At 34.4% G+C, this 20,548-nt stretch overlaps 1 protein-coding gene across 4 annotated transcripts in view; it reads left to right on the forward strand.

Moving 5' to 3' along the window:
- Window positions 1–13,464, forward strand: part of USP15 (ubiquitin specific peptidase 15) — a 118,210-nt gene extending 104,746 nt beyond the window's left edge. For 3 of the 4 annotated variants that reach the window (XM_046012260.1, XM_046012261.1, XM_046012263.1), the window contains 9 exons: window positions 78–269; window positions 1,359–1,474; window positions 1,653–1,925; window positions 2,283–2,353; window positions 2,693–2,808; window positions 3,659–3,808; window positions 6,065–6,168; window positions 8,151–8,239; window positions 11,483–13,464. In XM_046012260.1, the coding sequence (XP_045868216.1) occupies window positions 78–269; window positions 1,359–1,474; window positions 1,653–1,925; window positions 2,283–2,353; window positions 2,693–2,808; window positions 3,659–3,808; window positions 6,065–6,168; window positions 8,151–8,239; window positions 11,483–11,665 (1,294 nt within the window). In that variant the 3' untranslated portion in view covers window positions 11,666–13,464. Of the gene's footprint in view, window positions 1–77; window positions 270–1,358; window positions 1,475–1,652; window positions 1,926–2,282; window positions 2,354–2,676; window positions 2,809–3,658; window positions 3,809–6,064; window positions 6,169–8,150; window positions 8,240–11,482 lie in introns of those variants that run through there. The other variant, XM_046012262.1, reaches the window with a different exon arrangement.
- Window positions 13,465–20,548: the final 7,084 nt, after the last annotated feature.

Consider the following 20,548-nt stretch of genomic DNA (forward strand, 5'->3'; position numbering starts at 1 on the left):
CAAAATATTAATTGGGAAAATTTCAGAAGAAATAACATAAAAGTTTTCAGAGTTTATGGTCAGTTTTGTCCTTACAGGTTTGAAATTAACATCAATAGGACAGAAGATACAGAACATGTGATTATTCCTGTTTGCCTAAGAGAAAAATTTAGACACTCAAGTTATACCCACCATACTGGTTCTTCACTTTTTGGTCAACCTTTTCTTATGGCTGTACCACGAAATAATACTGAAGATAAACTCTATAATCTCCTGCTTTTGAGAATGTGGTAAGTGTCAGACAATTCTACATTAACAAAATGAGTGTTAGAATAGTTAATAAAAATAAATGTGCAGTGTACTTTCAGAATATAATTTGATAAGCCTATATTATCTCAACTGTTTAAACAAATTTATAAAATCAAATTATAGTTTAATTCAGTTTCTTGATCATGTAAAACACATTACTTAGGTAATTGCAAACCCAGAAAGCATGAATCTTTTAGCTGTTTTAAAGTTTACAGTTGGAAGAAAATAGGAATTTGTCTTGTATGCACTCTGACATTTTAACAAATTTCAGATGCTTCATTTCTTTATACACATTGCTGGTTCAGGAACTCCTACAAATGGTTTTATTTAAAAGAATAGACTTTCAGGGTTGAGAGTATATTAAGCCAACCCCTTTTTGTCTTCCTAAAAACCTTGATTTGAAATATAATCAGAACTGCCAGGGACGCCTGGGTGGCTCAGTTGGTTAAGCCACTGCCTGTGGCTCAGGTCATGATCCTGGGATCCTGGGATCGAGTCCCGCATCGGGCTCCTTGCTCGGCAGGGAGCCTCCTCCTCTCTCTCCTCTCTCTCTGCCTGCCTCTCTGCCTGCTTGTGTATACTCTCTCTGACAAATAAATAAAATCTTTAAAAAAAAAAACAACTGCCATTTGATCCCTTTGATTTTATCCTTTGTAACTGACATAGTCTTTCTTGCATAACTATTTTAATCATTATAGTCCCATAACCCATACATAAAGATCACATTATGCGATTATAAGTGATCTTAGCAATAATACATATATCACCTAAATGAGGGTATTTATACAATAATTTTAAGTCAAGAAATTATTTGCCACAAACTTTTATCATAGAAAGATATTAAAACCCTAGAAGTAACAAATCACCTCCTTTCTTTTTGTAAAGACAACCAAAACAGAAATGATTAGTCACTTGCACTTATGATACTATATCCTGAATTTGATTTATCCTTGAATCTACTTAATGACCACTATTACTTCATTAAAAAGTACTGAAAGAATGGAAAACATTTTTTTTTTAGTTTTTACCTTCATAGAACTAAATTTGTATGATTTCTGATTTTATTTAAGCCGATATGTCAAAATATCTACTGAAACTGAAGAAACTGAAGGATCCCTACACTGCTGTAAGGACCAAAATATTAATGGGAATGGCCCAAATGGCATACATGAAGAAGGCTCACCAAGTAAGACTTTCCTGTTAAATTATAAAACCTTTCACTTGGATTGTTGCCTCAGAAAAAAAGAAGATGGGGATTAAGGAACTAAAAAAATCTCTCCGAGCCTGGGAAAAATATTGTTAATATTAATAACTTTTAAATGTAGCATTGGGTTTATTTAAAGACTTCTAATATCTAAAATTAGGTGAAATGGAAACAGATGAGCCAGATGATGAATCCAGCCAGGATCAAGAACTTCCCTCTGAGAATGAAAATAGTCAGTCTGAAGATTCAGTTGGAGGAGATAATGATTCTGAAAATGGATTATGTACTGAGGATATTTGCAAAGGTCAACTCACGGGACACAAAAAAAGATTGTTTACATTCCAGTTCAACAATTTAGGCAATACAGATATCAACTACATCAAAGATGATACCAGGCATATAAGATTTGATGAGCGGCAGCTTAGGCTAGATGGTAAGTATGAAAACTGGCTTGAACACTGAAGTTGAGCAAAGTATGTTATTATTTTAGGTGAAAACTGAAAGTCAATAGTCATGAAAAATAACATTCACTTATCTATATAAAATCTACATATCTTAAAGGAAAAGTCTTAATTTCTAAGTGTACTAAACACATCACTGCTTATTAAATGGAGGTTAGACTTATGCTAAAGTTTTCTTTTTTTTTTTTAACTCCTTAAATTTTTAATGGCTTGGAAACAGCAAGTAGAAAAGATTGTTTATTCTAGTATATATCTTACCATTAAAATATACTCATTTTCATGAAGGCATATTAAGTTTTAAAGGAAAAAAAATTTGTTTTTCATCTTAGAAAGATCTTTTCTTGCTTTGGATTGGGATCCTGATTTGAAAAAACGATATTTTGATGAAAATGCTGCTGAGGTAAGTCATCACTCATTCCATATCTACCCAGGTTGATTGCAGTTTTGTTACTTTCTTTTCCTTCTACCAAGTATAGTTATTTTGCTACTAGAAAATGGTTATATACTAGAAATGTCTTGTTGGTTTACAAACATGCTTTCTATTAACAGTTTTAATCATCCATGTAGGTGTGTATAGAGAAGTTTTTTTAGAAGAGTGGTATAAATCTCAGCTGAAATAAGCTTTATAGTTCTTTTGAGAAAGTTTAGGAGTTTTTCATTGCTATTCATAGTAAGATGGTATCACTAAAATGAGTTTTGTTTCATTTGTTCTCTTAACTCAAGAAATACTTCTCTTTAGGATTTTGAAAAACATGAAAGTGTGGAATATAAACCTCCTAAAAAACCCTTTGTGAAATTAAAAGATTGCATTGAGCTTTTTACAACAAAAGAAAAGCTAGGTGCTGAAGATCCCTGGTAAGAGACAAAATTAAAAAATTGCATCTAATTATTTTTTAAGGATTTGTACTGAGGTATGTGATATATCAAGTTGAAAAAGCGGTAACTAAATTCCTTTTGATATTTTAAATAATAAGCACTTCTTTAAATGATAAAAGTCTGTTAAAAGTGATTAGAGGGGCACCGGGTGTCTCAGTGGGTTTAGGTTTCTGTCTTTGGCCCAGGTCACAATCTTAGGGTCCTGGGATCGAGCCCTGCATCCGGCTCCCTACTCAGTTGGGAGCCTGCTACTTCCTCTCCTCCCCACTTGTGCTCTCTCTCACTTTATCTGTCACTGTCTGTCTTTCTCTCTCTCAAATAAGTAAATAAAATCTTTAAAAAGAAAAGTGACTCAGATGTTTAGAAGTATTATTATAATGTTAAGCTTTAATCTCTTTACTGTATTTTCTACAGTAGCAATTTTACTATGGATAATTTTAGTTTTCCCAAGAATTTTTTGCTGTGCAGCTCTTTTGATAGAAACGTTTTTAGGAAAATCTTGTTTTGTGGTGTTTTAATTCCATTAGAGCCCAGAAGTTTTGAGATTTTCTAATACTTATATCTCAACATAGTTTTGTGTTCTTTTAGCTTACTAAAATGTAAATAATCTAGCCTTCATCATTTCTTTGAATACCTATATACATATTAATTTATAATATTCTAAATCAATTTGATTTACTGAAGATATATATATATATATATCTAAGTCTGATGTGTATTAGGCACATAGTAATTGCCCACTGAATAAATGTGAAACTTGCCAAGCATTTTTTTAATCTATTATTTTCCTTACCTTTAGCAAGCTTTAAATATTTCACTTTATTTTTAGGTATTGTCCAAATTGTAAAGAACATCAGCAAGCCACAAAGAAACTGGATTTATGGTCCCTGCCTCCAGTACTTGTGGTACATCTCAAGCGATTTTCTTACAGTCGATACATGAGAGACAAATTGGATACTTTAGTTGATTTTCCCATCAAGTAAGTTTTGATTATGCTTTATAAACATTGGGCAACTGTAGGTTCGTAAAATCATCATAGTATTGGATCCAACTTCAGTTTTTTAGTGTATTTGTGAGTAGTCCGAAAAATTTGTAAGGATCAGTAAAAATTTTTATTCCTTTTTAGATATTTTTCAGAGAGGGGCGCCTGGGTGGTTCAGTGGGTTAATAAGCCTCTGCCTTCGGCTCAGGTCATGATCTTAGGGTCCTGGGATCGAGTCCCGCATAGGGCTCTCTGCTCATCGGGGAGCCTGCTTCCTCCTCCTCCTCTCTCTCTCTGATTGCCTCTCTGCCTACTTGTGATCTCTCTCTGTTAAATAAAATAAATAAAATCTTTTTTAAAAAATAGATATTTGGGGGGCGCCTGGGTGGCTCAGTGGGTTAAAGCCTCTGCCTTCGGCTCGGGTCATGATCCCAGGGTCCTGGGATCAAGCCCCACATCGGGCTCTCTGCTCAGCAGGGAACCTGCTTCCTCCTCTCTCCCTGCCTGCCTCTCTGACTAGTTGCAATCTCTGTCTGTCAAATAAATAAAATTTAAAAAAAATAGATAATTTTCAGAGAATAAAGAGAAAATACACCTTTTTAAACAACAGAATAAAAGCAATTCTGTATTACATTATTATATGGGTTTGTTGGCACTGTTTATAAATAAATCTAAGATACTCTGTGGGATCGTACTGATTTTATTTTTTCCTAGGATTTATTTCATCATTAATCATCAGTTATTCCTAAGTACACTTTTTTACAAAGACTGAATGTGAAACAGAATAATGTAATTGTTGAAAAGGATGATACCAGTAGTATAATTAGTCATCCCTTTTGTGTCATACTTCAGTTTATTGCTTTGGTCAGGGTATTACATCATCTTTTTAAAAAGTCTGGAGACAGCATCTTTGTAGTCCTTTATTTTTTTCTAAACCTTTCACTAAATTTAATTGAGAATTCATAAGGACAAAAATGAAATTGTGTATTCTTGTTCACATGGTCCAGGAAGGACTTCATCGCGCAATATTTTGCAGCAGTAATTTGGTACTCTCCCATTTTGCTAAAAGAACATTGATAATTATATTTTGTATTTGTACACCAGGTGTTTGATACAGTTAACAAGTAGACACCTGCCATTGGCAGGTGTGTGTGATTAGAAAGAAATAGAGGTAATATTGAAAACAGTCTTTGGATTGCTTATTCTGATTGGTGTTTATAAAGTTACAATTAAAAACATTTTGCAGGAGCGCCTGGATGGCTCAGTGGGTTAAAGCCTCTGCCTTCGGCTCAGGTCATGATGTCAGGGTCCTGGGATGGAGCCCCGCACTGGGCTCTCCGCTCAGCGGGGAGCTTGCTTCCCTTCCTCTCTCTCTCTGCCTGCCTCTCTGCCTACTTGTGATCTCTCTCTGTCAAATAAATAAATAAATCTTTAAAAAATAAATAAAAACTTAAAAAAAAATAAAAACAAAAACATTTTGCAGTTTTTTACCAGGAAAAAAAATGGAATTTTCTCCTTAACAAAATTATGAGCCATCAAAGTTTTCTCAAGAATATAGCATTAAAAAAAAAAAAGAATATAGCATTTTGATAATTTAAGTGCAAGAAGAACTGAAGTGATGATAAGCTGGAATCTGTGAGATATATTTGAAATTTGAATCATTATTGCTTTTTAATGATGCAAGTCCAAAAAAAAATAATGATAAGTTATAAAATGGTCATGTTCCAGTTTCATGCATGACAGATTACGAACAGTTGATTGCGTTTCAAAAAATATTACCCACTTGGGGTATATAGATCATCAGAACCAGGAAAATGTAGAATAATCCTTAAATACGTAATTACTAAAAATGACTTCAGAAATATGAAAAATTAAAAGGGTCATTGGGACCCTGGTGATGACTCTTTTACTATATACTGAGAGTTAAGTTTATTAGCATAAAACATAAATCTGAATAAACAGCAGTCAGTGGACAATTTTAAAATTCCTAACCTCTAAGAAAATTTTTGCCAAAATATTCAAAACTTAGAGGTGTATGCATATTTTGGGGGTGTGTGTGTGTGTCTGTATATATATATAAAATTATATATATGTATGTATTTACACATACATACGATATGTTTTAGTCATTTGACTCTTCTTTAGTGAGGGAGATTTTTTATATAAATAAGAGTCAAGCGACATTGACAGAAGATAATAGAATTCATGATGTTAGAGAAAACATAAAACTAACTTGATCTCTTTGTTAAACAGTGACCTGGATATGTCAGAATTCCTAATTAATCCAAATGCAGGTCCTTGTCGCTATAATTTGATTGCTGTTTCCAACCACTATGGAGGGATGGGAGGAGGACACTGTAAGTTGACAGTTTACATTTTGCTAAAATCATAATGTTTGATTACTGCAGACTTTTTCCTTAAGATATTTATTAAAGGGAAAATGTAGGATGCCTGGCTGGCTTGGTCAGTAGCATGTGACTCCTGATCTTTACTTTTTTTCTCCTCTGTTGAAGGCTATAATTTATAGTTAAAGCTATAAATTTCCCTCTACTGCTTTATCTTTATTCCATTAACTTTGAAATGTAGTATTTTCATCTACTTTTAATTCTGTATGTATTTTTAATTTCCTTTATGATTTTCTTATTAGTCCAGGGCACTTAATCATACGCTTTTCCAAATGTATGGTTTTTTTAAAGCTCTCCTTCTGTCTTAATTTGAATTTTATTACATAACAGTTGGGGATACTGCCTATGTTATATTAATCCTTAGTTTATTAAAGTGTCCATGTACTTTAATACATGGTCTGTTTCTTAAATGTGTCTGTACCTGAAAAACATATATAGTTCCTGTCCAGACATAGAATTCTATATTTCTCTTATATTTGAAGCTTATCAGTTATATTCAGATATTTGTTATATTTCTTAGAATTTGTCAGGATTCTTATTAAAATGTTGATTTATCTATTTCTACTAATAATTTTATTAATTGTTTTACATTATTAGTTGCATTTATGTTTAAAATGGTAGTTCTTCTTTCTCTTATTTCTCTCTTTTACCAGTATTTGACATATTTTTTCTTTTGGTATCACTTGGTTTGCAAACTCTAGATGCCTTTTTGTTCAGTTTTTCTCTTATAAACCATTTTATTGCTAGATCTTGTCTTTTTATTCAGTGTTTATTTTTAATTGTGGATACAGTGGTCTATAATTCAACTGACAAACTTACAACCCACAATAGGCTCCACCCATAAGAGCAACAATTTTGTTTTGTGAGGGGTAGAACAATTTAGAAGATATAACCTGTAAAGTGTCACTTTTTAGAAGCTATGATGACAGATAAATATTTTGCAGACGTTTTGCAACTTTGTTTCCTCAGTTATTGGATAGTTAAGACAAAGCATGGAATGTGTAAAGGGGGCATTTTTAACTTTTATTGATAAAGCAAATCTTTAAAAGTTGTACAAATAAATTACTTTTTATTTTTTTCTTGCTCCATATTTTTGTTAAAGAATAAAAAAGATTTTGGTGTAAAAACTGCTACAAGTTAATAGGATGGTATTATTGAAAAAATATTTGTCATACAAAATTTAAGTTATGATTAAAATGTCAAACTCTTGGGGCGCCTGGGTGGCTCAGTGGGTTAAGCCGCTGCCTTCGGCTCAGGTCATGATCTCAGGGTCCTGGGATCGAGCCCCGCATCGGGCTCTCTGCTCAGCAGGGAGCCTGCTTCCCTCTCTCTCTCTGCCTGCCTCTCTGCCTACTTGTGATCTCTTTCTGTCAAGTAAATAAATAAAATCTTTAAAAATAAATAAATAAAATAAAATGTCAAACTCTGGAGTCAGAGACAGACCTGGGTTTAAATGCTCACTCAACCACTTACCAGCTTTACTGTTATATATTAAACTTCTCTTGATGTTTCACTTTCCCTATTTCTAAAGTTAGAGGAATAATAATACCTTCTTTGTGAGATAATACATGTAAAGTACATAGCACTAGAGCTGGTCTACCATAAGCACTACATAAATATTAATTCCCATGTATTGTCATTAGTACTATTCTGTGAACTGAAAAATAATAAATCTATTCTGTGTTTCCTTGGGATGAAAAAGTCACAAATTTCAATGTCTTTGAAAATTATCTTGGGCATTTAGATTGTAGGGAATATATTAAAACCTGTAATCAGTGGAATCAGTTGAATGTGTAATAGATAGGTCTTGTGTAGATGATTGTCATGTAATTTTAATATGTATTCCTTATATAGATGATTGTAAAGTTTTGCGGGTTCCCCCCAGGAAACCATAGATCATTTCAGTCACAGAAGTGATTATATTTTTTCATTAGATACTGCTTTCGCAAAAAATAAAGATGATGGAAAATGGTACTACTTTGATGACAGTAGTGTCTCAACTGCATCTGAAGACCAGATTGTGGTAAGTATGTCTTTATTTCCTGAAAATCACAGGAGCCACTTTAAAAGCTCCCATGAAATGCTACGGTTTATATTTTAGCAGTTTCTAATAGTTAAGAGAGACTTTCTCTGATTTAAAGAAATGTAAATTGTCCTCCAAGTGGAAATTTGTCTCCAAATTTGCCTGCTAACAGAAGCATAAATTTCATCATGAAAAATGAGTTTTCTAATGAAAATGATAAAATTTTCCTTTAGAAAATAGGTTCAGACATTTGGGGACATTGACTACTGAGAGTACTAAAATAGAAAAGGAAAAATCTTTAAGGGCCTTCCATTACCATACCTACGATTTTTCAAGTGAAGTCTTATGCTTTGTGACACTTAAACATTTAAACTCAAAATTACATGGTTGGATGAAAAAAATTAGAGAATTTTTTTTAATTGACCTTGAGTATCTGTTACTTGGATATTTTCTGAATAGTAGAAAAATGAGGAAGTAATATCTGTTCATATTTGCATCAGTTTTTCAGCCACAGATGGAGCCAAAATATTGGCATTTGTTTTGCTTCCCAGCAGAGCATATTTTTATTAACAAATATTGATTGGTGAGGGAATGACAAGTTTATTCTAAGAAGAAAGCAAAGACTTGGCTTAATAAGGGTGTCGCGGCCAGCGCGACAAATCGACCATGAATGTGAGGGTAAGAGGATGATGAAAAGAAGTTAAAGAGACAAAGAGATGGGGGCAGGAGGAGCACTAAGGAAGATGTCCACAGTTCCGAATTTATTCAGGGCAGTGAGGCATTATATAGCTAACAGAAATAATTACAAAGAAGTATCCATCATTAGCTAATTACGAAAGAATTTGTTACATGTGCATAAAACCCTCCAGGCTTCCCCTTTAACTACTTCTCAAGGTCTAAATGCAGATCTTCCAAGGCCAGTGGTCTTTGTCTTCAGATAATACACAATGGAGTATTATGCCTCCATCAGAAAGGACGAATACCCAACTTTTGTAGCAACATGGACAGGACTGGAAGAAATTATGCTGAGCGAAATAAGTCAAGCAGAGAGAGTCAAGTATCATATGGTCTCACTTATTTGTGGAGCATAACAAATAACATGGAGGACATGGGGAGATGGAGAGGAGAGGGAGTTGAGGGAAACTGGAAGGGGAGATGAACCATGAGAGACTATGGACTCTGAAAAGCAACCAGAGGGTTATGAAGGGGCGGCGGGAGGGGGTGGGGTGGGGTGGGAGGTTGAGGAACCAGGTGGTGGGTAATAGGGAGGGCACGTACTGCATGGAGCACTGGGTGTGATGCCAAAACAATGAACACTGTTATGCTGTAAATAAGCAAATAAAAATAAATTAATTAATTAAAAAAAAAAAGAAAGAAAGAAGTAACAACAAACCTGCGAGTGTTTTTTGAGCTGTGCTGGAACAGCAAGGACCAGTTAAGTGTTTATGACCCCAACCAAATTGCTCTCATCTAACTAGTAAACATGTGGGAAGTCACGTTGGCGACAGAGAAGTAAATTAACAGTTAAATCATAAGTACTATTAAACATCTTCACTGCATGGAAACAGGACAGCCATCTCTCCATTGATTTAGGGTTTAGAGATAGGACCAGTGCAGGGAAGATTGCATGAGAAAGTGGTGTTTAACCTGAGTCTGCAACTTTACAAATGGAAGTAAATTAAACAAAAGAAGTAAAGGTGTTCTAAGCAGAACAACAATACCCACAAAAGCAAGGAGGCTTTAGGAAAACAGCAAATAATTTGGTATTACTGAAAGAACATACTTGTTAGGAATATGGGGCAGAAATTAGGCTAAACTTAAACTTGACAATTAGCTCAAAAAGGATGATATTCTTCAGGGTTTAGAGCTTTCTTTTCTTAAAGACTGTGAGAATCATGGGTGATTATTAAGCAATAGAACAGTATTAAATTTTGAAGGCACTGAGAAAAGAAACAGAAAGACCATTACAGCCTCCAACTAAAGAAGGGTGTCATTTCTGCAACACAAGCTTCTAAATTAAGGTTGTGGTGTAATGTATAGACAAGGGGGAAAGAGATTTATAAGATAGTTCCTGAATAGAATTATTAGAACTTGATCGAGATTGGATATAAATAAAGACATAGAAATGCAAAGAGAAAGAAGTTGAAGATGACTTACTTCAGCATTTACCACGATAGGAAATATAGGAAGAAAATTTGCTGTTGAAATTTGAGCTACTTATATGATAGCTCTGGGGAATTTTCCATTAGAAAGTGGGACTAACAGGACTAGAGTTCAGGAGCGAGAACTATCTTAAGTTACAAATTTGCATTATTGGTCTTAGGTAGCAGTTGAAGCCATAGGCTTGAATAAGTCACCTAGTGAGAAGATATAGATTGAGAAAGAGTGGTGGGCAGAGGACAGAACATGATTTTTTTTTTAAGGTTAGGACTTAATGAGAACACAAAAAAAGAAATAACCATGGAGATAGAAGATCTAAGGAAAAATAGTGTCACAAATGCCAAAAATTATTTGATGCAGCAAAGAGGAGGAGTAAAGCATTAAATGCTAGCGAGAGATTGACTGAAAGAACTTTAAAAAGCATCCATTTAATTTGTCTATAGCAGATTATTGCCTCTAGTGAAAGGCATTTCATTAGAATGATTGGGGCAACAGATCATACTGAATTGAGGAGTGTGCAGGAGATTGAAAAATGAATATTCGACAACTCTGTCTGCCAGCCTGGCAACTAGAAGAAGGCGGTAGAATGAAGAGGGATTTAGGATGGGAAAAGACTTGAGTATTTGTTATGCCAAGAAGTCCAGTAGATAAAGAACTTACTAAAGATACTCAGTGATGATGAATGGAAACAGTAGGAAAAGCTGGACTCTAAAGCAAACTTAGAGTGAAGTGATAAGTGTTAGAAAGAAGCTTACATTTTCCTTAGAGATGAGAGGGAAGAAGCATAGAATTGTTTCATGTTAGAGTGACTAGGTCAATCTATGAAATAGTTACATTTACTTATCTGTTCAACCAGTGTAATACAGAATAAAAATGTTAATTCTGGTGACTAGTCGTCCTTTATATATAGATGTCATCTTATATTTAAACCAATTTTAGTAACTTCCTTTTGACCATGTGTGATTTTTCTGTTTGATTTATGCCCTGTGACCAAAATGGATTACCAGCTGAAAAATACGTAGTATACTTACTGTGATCTTTGAGAATCATGACGATTTTAACATGCTTTATTTGTTTCAACAGTCCAAAGCGGCATATGTACTCTTCTACCAGAGACAAGACACTTTCAGTGGAACTGGCTTTTTTCCTCTTGACCGAGAAACTAAAGGTGCTTCAGCTGCCACAGGCATCCCATTAGAAAGTGATGAAGATAGCAATGATAATGACAATGATATAGAAAACGAAAACTGTATGCACACTAACTAATGAAAGTCCTAGAAGCCATAAAAGAGAGACTTTCCTGCTGGTGGTATCTATTGAAATGATGAAGTTACCCACCACATTAAACAAAAGTCTGAGATGGGGAGTTTCAGATAACCGAATGTAAATCCTTTATCAGATTTTAACTTGTGCAGTACTTGAAGTGAAACACAATGAAAACTTTAACAGAAATTGTCTCTTAATACATTTACAGTCTTGTAATTACAAGCTAAATATATATAGGAAATCACAAATAAATCCCTTTTAAGTTTGCTGCTGTTTTGATGAATTACGTTTTCTTTAATTTTTTGGATGTGAGTTAATTGATGACAAATGTTAAATTTGTGGATGTTGGTCATTTATTTTGCTCTAATAATACTGCAAGAAAACTATGGCTGAACTTAGTTTTTGGATAATCTAGTTCATGTGCATTAGGCTGCCACATATATTACTATAATATCTAGCTGCGGTATCAATGTGGCATAAATACTGCAGTAGTATTCTTGGAAAACCAAATTTTCAAATCTATCCCTGGTAATCTACATGGGCCTATTAAAAAACCAAATCATGATATAAGAAACAATCTTGGAAAAGTTATTTTCTTTTGTAGTATCACTAAAAACCCAGAATATTATGTTCATCTTACTGCTGCTGTGGAAACAGGTTCTAGATTTCACACTCCATCTAAAATCATTTTTCAGTTAAATGTAAGTATTTTTTCCTGCTATTCGGATCTATTCCTTAGATACTCAAAAATTTTTTGATTTGCTTTAAAATGCATATCTTTAATCTGGTGTGGTCCAAAATTAAAATTTTTGCTGTCTGTTTTTCTCTACCCCATTTTTTGGTAATTTGGCAACTTTTAGCTCTTCCAATTATTGTAATAGAAGGACAGACTTAAGAATATTCTGTATCCATAGTAATAACTACATCAAGCTTACATGAGAAATTTTTTTCATATACTGGCCTTTAAATCATTAATGGACAATTGGCTTTAAAGGTAGGTCTGTTAACTTTCTTTGTGTGTTCCTGATGGAATTCACCATAGCCTTACAGCTTTTCTCAGAAGGTAACTTGTTATAAGAAAATTGGCATTGCATGTTCTAGAGTCAGAACCTGTATAGTATATAAAGCATACAAACCTTGAATTTGATTTAAGTTCACCACATTCAAGGATCCAGGATGCCAAAAATACGCGTGAACATTTGAAACATTTTTCATTTGCTGCTTTTTCCCTTTAATCTAGTTGAAAGAATGTATTGTTGATTGGCATACAATACTGCCTTTAATAGAAAATCTAAATGCTGGGGCACATTTCACATATCGACTACCTGAGAAATTGCTTTGTGTCCCACTGTTATTAAAGCAAAAAGTATAATGTTCTTCACTTGAACTAATCAAATACAATAGATTATAAATTGTGTATTGTAAATAAAAGTTCACTCTGTGAGTGCACATTTTGGTAAATTATTTATTTATGTTAGCATTTAAAAGTTTAAAAAAAAATGCATTTGACCAGGATAAATGAGGTATGTTGATCATGGCTTTGCTTTATACCTTGATATTAAAGCTGGTTTTTCATCCTGGTATTTTAAAAGCTGCTTTGGGTTTTTTTCTTTTCTTTTCTTTTCTTTTCTTTTCCTTTCTTTTCTTGCTTTTCTTCTTTTTTTTTTTTTTTTTTAATGTAAACTAACCTCCTGCATGACAGAGGTTAAAATTTTGTCTGCACTTGAGTTCACTTGAGTTTACATTTGAAATGTGCATGTTTATTTATACAGATTTCAATAAAGCTATTTAAGGCCTTATTTAGTCTTTTATTTCTTACTCTGAATCTTTTGATAAAAACCCCCTATTTTTATGGGTGGGTGACTATATGATAGACTTTTTTAGTTATTGTATAATTAAAGATAGAAAAGAAAGCATGTCAAAGTAAAGCAGATCCTCTTAAGGATGTGTTTCACAGTTGATTTTTAATTTAAATATTCATTAAACATTTATTTATGCACCTACTAATCACTGTTCTGTAGTCTTGAGATAGAGCCATAAACAAGCATCCCTCCACTCACAGAGCTTGCAGTCTTTCTGCTGTCTACCACCTAATAGACTTTGCATTTTTCTGAGGTTTACAGAAAAACCAAAATTAACTTTTTCCAGCCCTGGATTGTAGTCTCCACCCCAGTTGTCCATGGAGATCCATTTCTTTTCAATGCCTTTGATTAACTTTTATTCCCACCAAAAGAAGTGTTTTTAAAATAGAAAATGATGTTAATAATACCATTGAATTTGTCAAACTCAAATGACATTGTCAGCTGCAAATAAATAAATAAATAAAAATAGTGCAAAAGGTTAATCCATACTCTAATTAAAAGTAGATATTCATAATAATATCTAATTCTAATAATAATAATAAGGGTGGTAGGAATGTAGCCAGTCTAGAATTCCACTGTTAGCTTTTCTCCTTAGTAGTCAGATGACTTTGAATTTAATCTCCCCCAGTATGTTTCTTCACCTGTAAAATTATAATAATAATAGCATTATTGAGCACTTAAAATGGACCAGGTAGTATATTAAAGTGCTGTATGTAGTATCTCATTTAATTTAATCCCATAGTAGCTATGAGGTAGAGACATTCACCATCACTATTTTTCATTTGCAGAAACCAAGGTGCGAAGCAGTTACTATTCCCAAGTTCACATAATTACTATGGGGTGGAGACAATATTCTATCCTCAGTTCTGTATACTCCCTCCCACTTTGTTATAATGTTTGCCTTACAGGATTTTTGAGATCTCAAATGAGATCATGTATTTTATGGAAAGATGCTTTGTAAACTATGTAATATACTCATTACTGATTTAAATTTAATACAGCACTTTTTTCCTTGTTTATCTAATTCAAGTATGCCCTTCTTTACATTTCTACAAATGCATCCCTAATTTTAGGACTTTTTTCTTCACATATAATTTAGTTTTAATTAATCTCTGCAATAGCTATAGCTTGATACTTTGTTTAAAAGATCTTGCTTTCTCTTATAGTCTGTTCTTTTTAGCAGTCCTATATTTATCCTTGCTTTCCTGGCAGCTCACTGTAAAACCACACAAACTTTTGATCTGGACATGAAGAACATCAGTAACTATCGATTGATTCTGTATAAGGACGGAATTTAAGGACAACACTTTCTCATCAACTAATCTCCCTGAGGTAAGGACATTTTATAAGAAATAAGCCAGGAGGGGCACCTGTGTGGCTCAGTGGGTTAAAGCCTCTGCGTTCGGCTTGGGTCATGATCCTGGGGTCCTGGGATTAAGCCCTTCATCCGGCTCTCTGCTCAGCAAGGAGCCTGCTTCCCCCACTCTCTCTGCCAGCCTCTCTGTCTACTTGTGATCTCTCTCTGTCAAATAAATAAATAAAATCTTCAAAAAAAAAAAAAAAGAAAAGAAAAGAAAAGCCAGGAGACTGTAAGAAAAGATGAGGTGAGTCTCTTTCATTGGCTTACCAAAGGGGCAGGGGATGGGGTGTGTGCAGATTAGAATCTTTCACCTCAAAGAGGAATTGACACTATTATTGGTGCATAGTGAAAATAAAAAGCAGGCCAACTTTTGGTCAGTTTTTTTGTTTTGTTTTGTTTTGTTTTTTTAATTTATTTTAGGAAAAACTTGGGGGGAGGACAGGGGCGAGAGAATCCCAAAGCAGACTCCCTATTGAGTGTGGATCCCAGTAGGTGCTCCATCTCACAACCCTGAGATGACTTGAGCCAAAATCGAGAGTCAGCTGCTCAATTGACTAATCCACCCAGGCACCCCTATGTTTATGTTCTTTATTGACAGTACATTTCATTACTGCCCACCTCCCATTCTCCCTTCTTGGTATGCTCCTGATCTTTGCTTGTGCAGTATAGATTAGCACATTCTCTTTAAGTTAGTTTTTAAGATATAAATGTGGAAAATTCTTGATTGTTAGGGCAAAGAACCAGAAATCCTCTAAAATCTCAGAAAGTAATTTCATTTCTGGAGCCAAAGAAGAATAGTGGCAATCTTTCTTTGTATTTTTTACTTTTTTTTTTAATTTTTTTTATTTTTAAAGATTTTTATTTATTTATTTGACAGAGATCACAAGTAGGCAGAGAGGCAGGCAGAGAGAGAGAGGAAGGGAAGCAGGCAGAGAGCCTTGATCCCAGGACCCTGGAATCATGACCTGAGCTGAAGGAAGAGGCTTTAACCCACTGAGCCACCCAGGTGCCCCAGTTAATTGTATTTTTTACTTTATGATAAAATAAAATTTCTGTTTTTCTTTGAAATCACTTCTCTTGAAAATATAATTATGTTGATAATCCCCAAATAATTCTTTTAATGGCACTCAAAAGACCTAAAAGATAGAAGTGAAAGGAGAATATATGGATATCCTTCTTGACTTACATATGAAGTTGCAGAGCTGTACTACATTGTTTTGTTATCAGATTTTTGCAATGAGAAATATATATAATCTTATAAGCATTTTAGATTGTGGAACATTTCATTTCAGTTAGATATGTGTATTTTTCATACGTTTAATTCATATTTACTATATATTAAACAAAAAAAAAATTCGAAAGAGTCCAGACAACAAAACTTTCATTTAAAAAATATACTCAAATTTTTATAAGCTACATAAAGTACGTTTTTAAATATCATAATTAGGAAGTTAAAATGTACATAGTAAAATTGAAGTATTGATCAAGACTTATTTGCAGTAATGATGGAATAAAGAATCTTTTAGTAGGTAACATAAAACAGGCAGTACAAAAATTATTTTTGGCAAATAAATACATTGGGAAACATACTCACCCCACATCATACCATTGTCTAATTGTATCCCGTCTCTGCCTTTTGAGAGTGCGGAAATTGCCAGGGTAATGAAAGAGAGACTCTAAGTTATTAAGGGACTCTAGAAAGTAGATAAACCATTTAAGAAAATCAAGAGTTGATAACAATAGAATCTAGAGTCTCAGAGGACAGGAAGCAAGTGAATCAAATAGATTTTGGTGTAATATTTTTTTCTAGAAATGTCTGTTGGATGTGATTGTACAAAGCAGCTAAACATACAGCTCTTCTGTAATTGTTCTTTTAAATGGAAATCCTCTAAGAATAAATATTTTCAGTATCTTCCAATATGCACAAAATCAAATATTTTAAATGTTTAAACTGTTTTGGTAATTAACTATGTTCTACTGTAGAAAATCATGGTTGATGATGGTGCTCATTTTGCTCAAATTTTCCTCACATCAGGAACTTGCAGCTTGTTCTATATAGTTTGGTGAAACAAAAAATAGTTTCATTTGCTGTGACCTTCAAATCCATTGCTAGCTGGAGTTAAATCTACGTACATAAAAGTAAAACAATAAATATGGAATCATCCCAACAGTCTTTTCCCATAATGTGTATTCTTACCTTTTTCTCAATAATGACACATCCTTATAATTTCCCAAACTTGTTTAAAAGCTTATCTATCAGGGCGCCTGGGTAGCTCAGTGGGTTAGGCCTTTGCCTTCGGCTCGGGTCATGATCTCGGAGTCCTGAGATCGAGCCCCGCATTGGGCTCTCTGCTTGGCAAGGAGCCTTCTTACCCCTCTCTCTCTGCTTGCCTCTCTGCCTACTTGTGATCTCTCTCTCTCTGTTACATAAATAAATAAAATCTCTAAAGATAAAAGCTTAAATATCACCTTTTTTTAAATTCTTAGTTAAAATCTTTAAGGATTTTTAAACTTTGTAACATCTCAGGTCTCTCATTAAACTTTTATTACAGTATTTGCTTTTCTTTTAAACTTTGCAAAAGAGCATCGGAGGTTCATTGATTCTTAGATATGATTCAGATAATTTAGACTCATGTATTACAGTATCTCATGTATGTCTGGCCTTCCATGTGTGCCTTCACTGTTTCTTCCAGCCTGCTTTCTTCTGATAATGAATTCTCCCTATAAACAAGTGAAAGTATTTCATTTTCTTTATAGTGAAAACCATGTTCCATTATGTGAAGTGGTGAATTACCAGTGTCCTGAAGCAAATAAGAATTATTTTAGACTTGCCCTCAATTGCAAAAAACGAGAAAATAAATTGTAAATATGGGAAAACTACAGTCCTTTTTTTTTTAATTTGAGGAAGGATTCCTGTATAACTTTTACATATTGAGTGACTTTAGTAAGATAAACTCTTCAATTTATTTTTTTTTTAAGATTTTATTTATTTATTAGAGAGTGAGAGAGAGAGAGCAAGCACAGGCAGACAGAGTTGCAGGCAGAGGCAGAGGGTAAAGCAGGCTCCCTGCCGAGCAAGGAGCCTGATGCGGGACTCGATCCCAGGACTCTGGGATCATGACCTGAGCGGAAGGCAGCCGCTTAACCAACTGAGCCACCCAGGCGTCCCTAAACTCTTCAATTTAAAAAACTCAGAATTAAATTCAGTTTTGAGCCATGTGTCTATGTGTAAGTTGAGGTAATACTGCAGATTCAAACAGTGAACATCAGTAGTTACAGATACTCGGGTAGTATATTTGTTGGGAGACAGTGAGGTATGGTAAGGAACATTCTATATTTAAAAATATTTCCCTGGGGGCGCCTGGGTGGCTCAGTGCGTTAAGCCTCTGCCTTCGGCTCAGGTCATGATCTCAGGGTCCTGGGATCGAGCCCCACATTGGTCTCTCTGCTCAGTGGGGAGCCTGCTTCCCCCTCTCTCTCTACTTGCCTCTCTATCTACTTGTGATCTCTCTATATATATATCAAATAAATAAAAATCTTTAAAATAAATAAATAAATAAATAAAAAAAAAATAAAAATAAAAATATTTCCCTGGGGCGCCTGGGTGACTCAGTTGGTTAAAGCCTCTGCCTTCGGCTCAGGTCATGATCCCAGGGTCCTGGGATCGAGCCCCGAATCGGGCTCTCTGCTCCGCAGGGAGCCTGCTTCCTCCTCTCTCTCTACCTCTCTGCCTAGTTGTAATTTCTCTCTGTCAAATAAATAAAATATTAAAAAAATATATATTTCCCCACAGCTAACTCTAAAATCATTAGCTTCTCGTTTTCAGTTTTCTGAACCAAAAAATGATACCAGTTTCTTGCAAGGGAGGTAATAGACACATTGGTGTGAACTTTGAGGTTTTACAAAATAAGAGTGTTTTCTACTGTGGACACCTAGTATGTTGTATCATTTATCATAAAAGAACTCTTAAATGGAGACTCAAATTCAGCTTTTGAAATTATTGTTGAATTATATATTTTTAGCAAAAGAATAACCAGTAGCCTGGGCCAAATTAAATTTTTTTTTTTTTTTGCTTTTAATCTTTGTCTAGCTCCTGTAAAAGAGCAGAAGTATTATTGTGATGGTACGCTTGAGAATTAAAATTTCATCATGGATGCTAGAGTCCAGTTGCATACTAACAAATAAGATTTTTAAAGCTATTCTTGATTGTAACCTCATAGCTGTTATATTAACTTTTTATTTTTTAGAGTGGGGAGGGGCAGAGGGAAAGAGAATCTTAAGTAGGCTCCAGGCCCAGTGAGGAGCCCAACACGGGGCTCGATCTCAGAACCCTGAGATCATGACCTGAGTGGAAGTCAAGAGTCAGACACTTAAGTGCCTGAGCCACGCAGGTACCCAGAGAACTTTTTCTCTGCCTTTGGCAGACATGGATTTTGTTGTTTTTTCCCCCTACTCTCATTAATCATTGTCTATAATCATTTGAATCAAAGATAATAATTCAAACTCCAGAGGCTATGGCTTTTATTATGTTTGGATATATTTAGTAACAATTGTAAGTATTTGAATTTAACCAGTATTAAATAACTCTGCGTGTCATGGCAGACTGAAATGTAGCAGATGACTCACCAGGATTGTGTCTCCTGGCCACTAGTCTCTTCTTATTCCAGTTCATTCTCTATTCTGCCAGAGTGACCACCATTTTAAAAAAAATAAAAATAAAAAAAGATTCTATTCCTCTCCCAACTCAAAAGTTCTCTTCTAACCCCTCCATTAGGAGAAGAATGGTTTGGAGCATAGACTTGGGAGTTAAACCACTTGAATTCTAGGTCTACCACCTTCTTGCAAGTCATGTTGCCCCTCTGACTTTAACTTCCTTAGTTTATAACCTAGAACAGCTGTAGAATTTCCATCTAGGAGAGCTTGGGGTCTGATGAGAAGGAAGTGTGAGACTGCTAAACTGCTTATTTGCTTAGCGAGCACATGATGAGTTTACTTGTGGTGGAGAGCTATTAATAATTAGTTGTGAGGAAACCAAACTCCCCATCTACCTGAGCCACCCACTTCTGACTCTCTATTACCTACCTTTCAAAATTGTGAGGTTTAAACTATCTTGATCTTAATGAATAACGTAGCAGTATTATTACTAGAAAAGTACCCACATGTGGGAATGACTGTTCTCTATCATTCATTCTCAAAGATACTATGCTTTCTTTAGCAAGAGAGCAAAGAGTAGGGTAAAGTTGGTCTACCAAAATTGGTGCTTGAGGGAAAAGTTTGAGAATTTGGCCCTTATTTAACTCCTCACCTTCCCACAAACAAATTGTACAATTTGACGACTGTGGGCTTTCCCACATACTATTCTAGCTTGCCTTGGCTGCCGTATCTTCCACCTGACAAATCCCTATACACATTCTTCAAGACTTAACCCAGCATGTACTTGCTTGGTCTTCCTGACACATCAGTTGCCACCTTGGGCTATAATTCACATAATTTCTTAACATATTAGACTGAATTATCTGATGGAAGAATTTTGTTCAGTGTTCCTAAATGTGCTAATTGTTAAATGAAGAAATTTGCTCAATGTCTCAAATATCACTGTATTGTGATTCTGTTTTATTCCTGACATATTACTAAGTACATATTGTTAAATCTTTAAAAGTA

Source organism: Meles meles, chromosome 7 (assembly GCF_922984935.1).
Source record: "Meles meles chromosome 7, mMelMel3.1 paternal haplotype, whole genome shotgun sequence".
NCBI lineage: Eukaryota > Metazoa > Chordata > Mammalia > Carnivora > Mustelidae > Meles > Meles meles.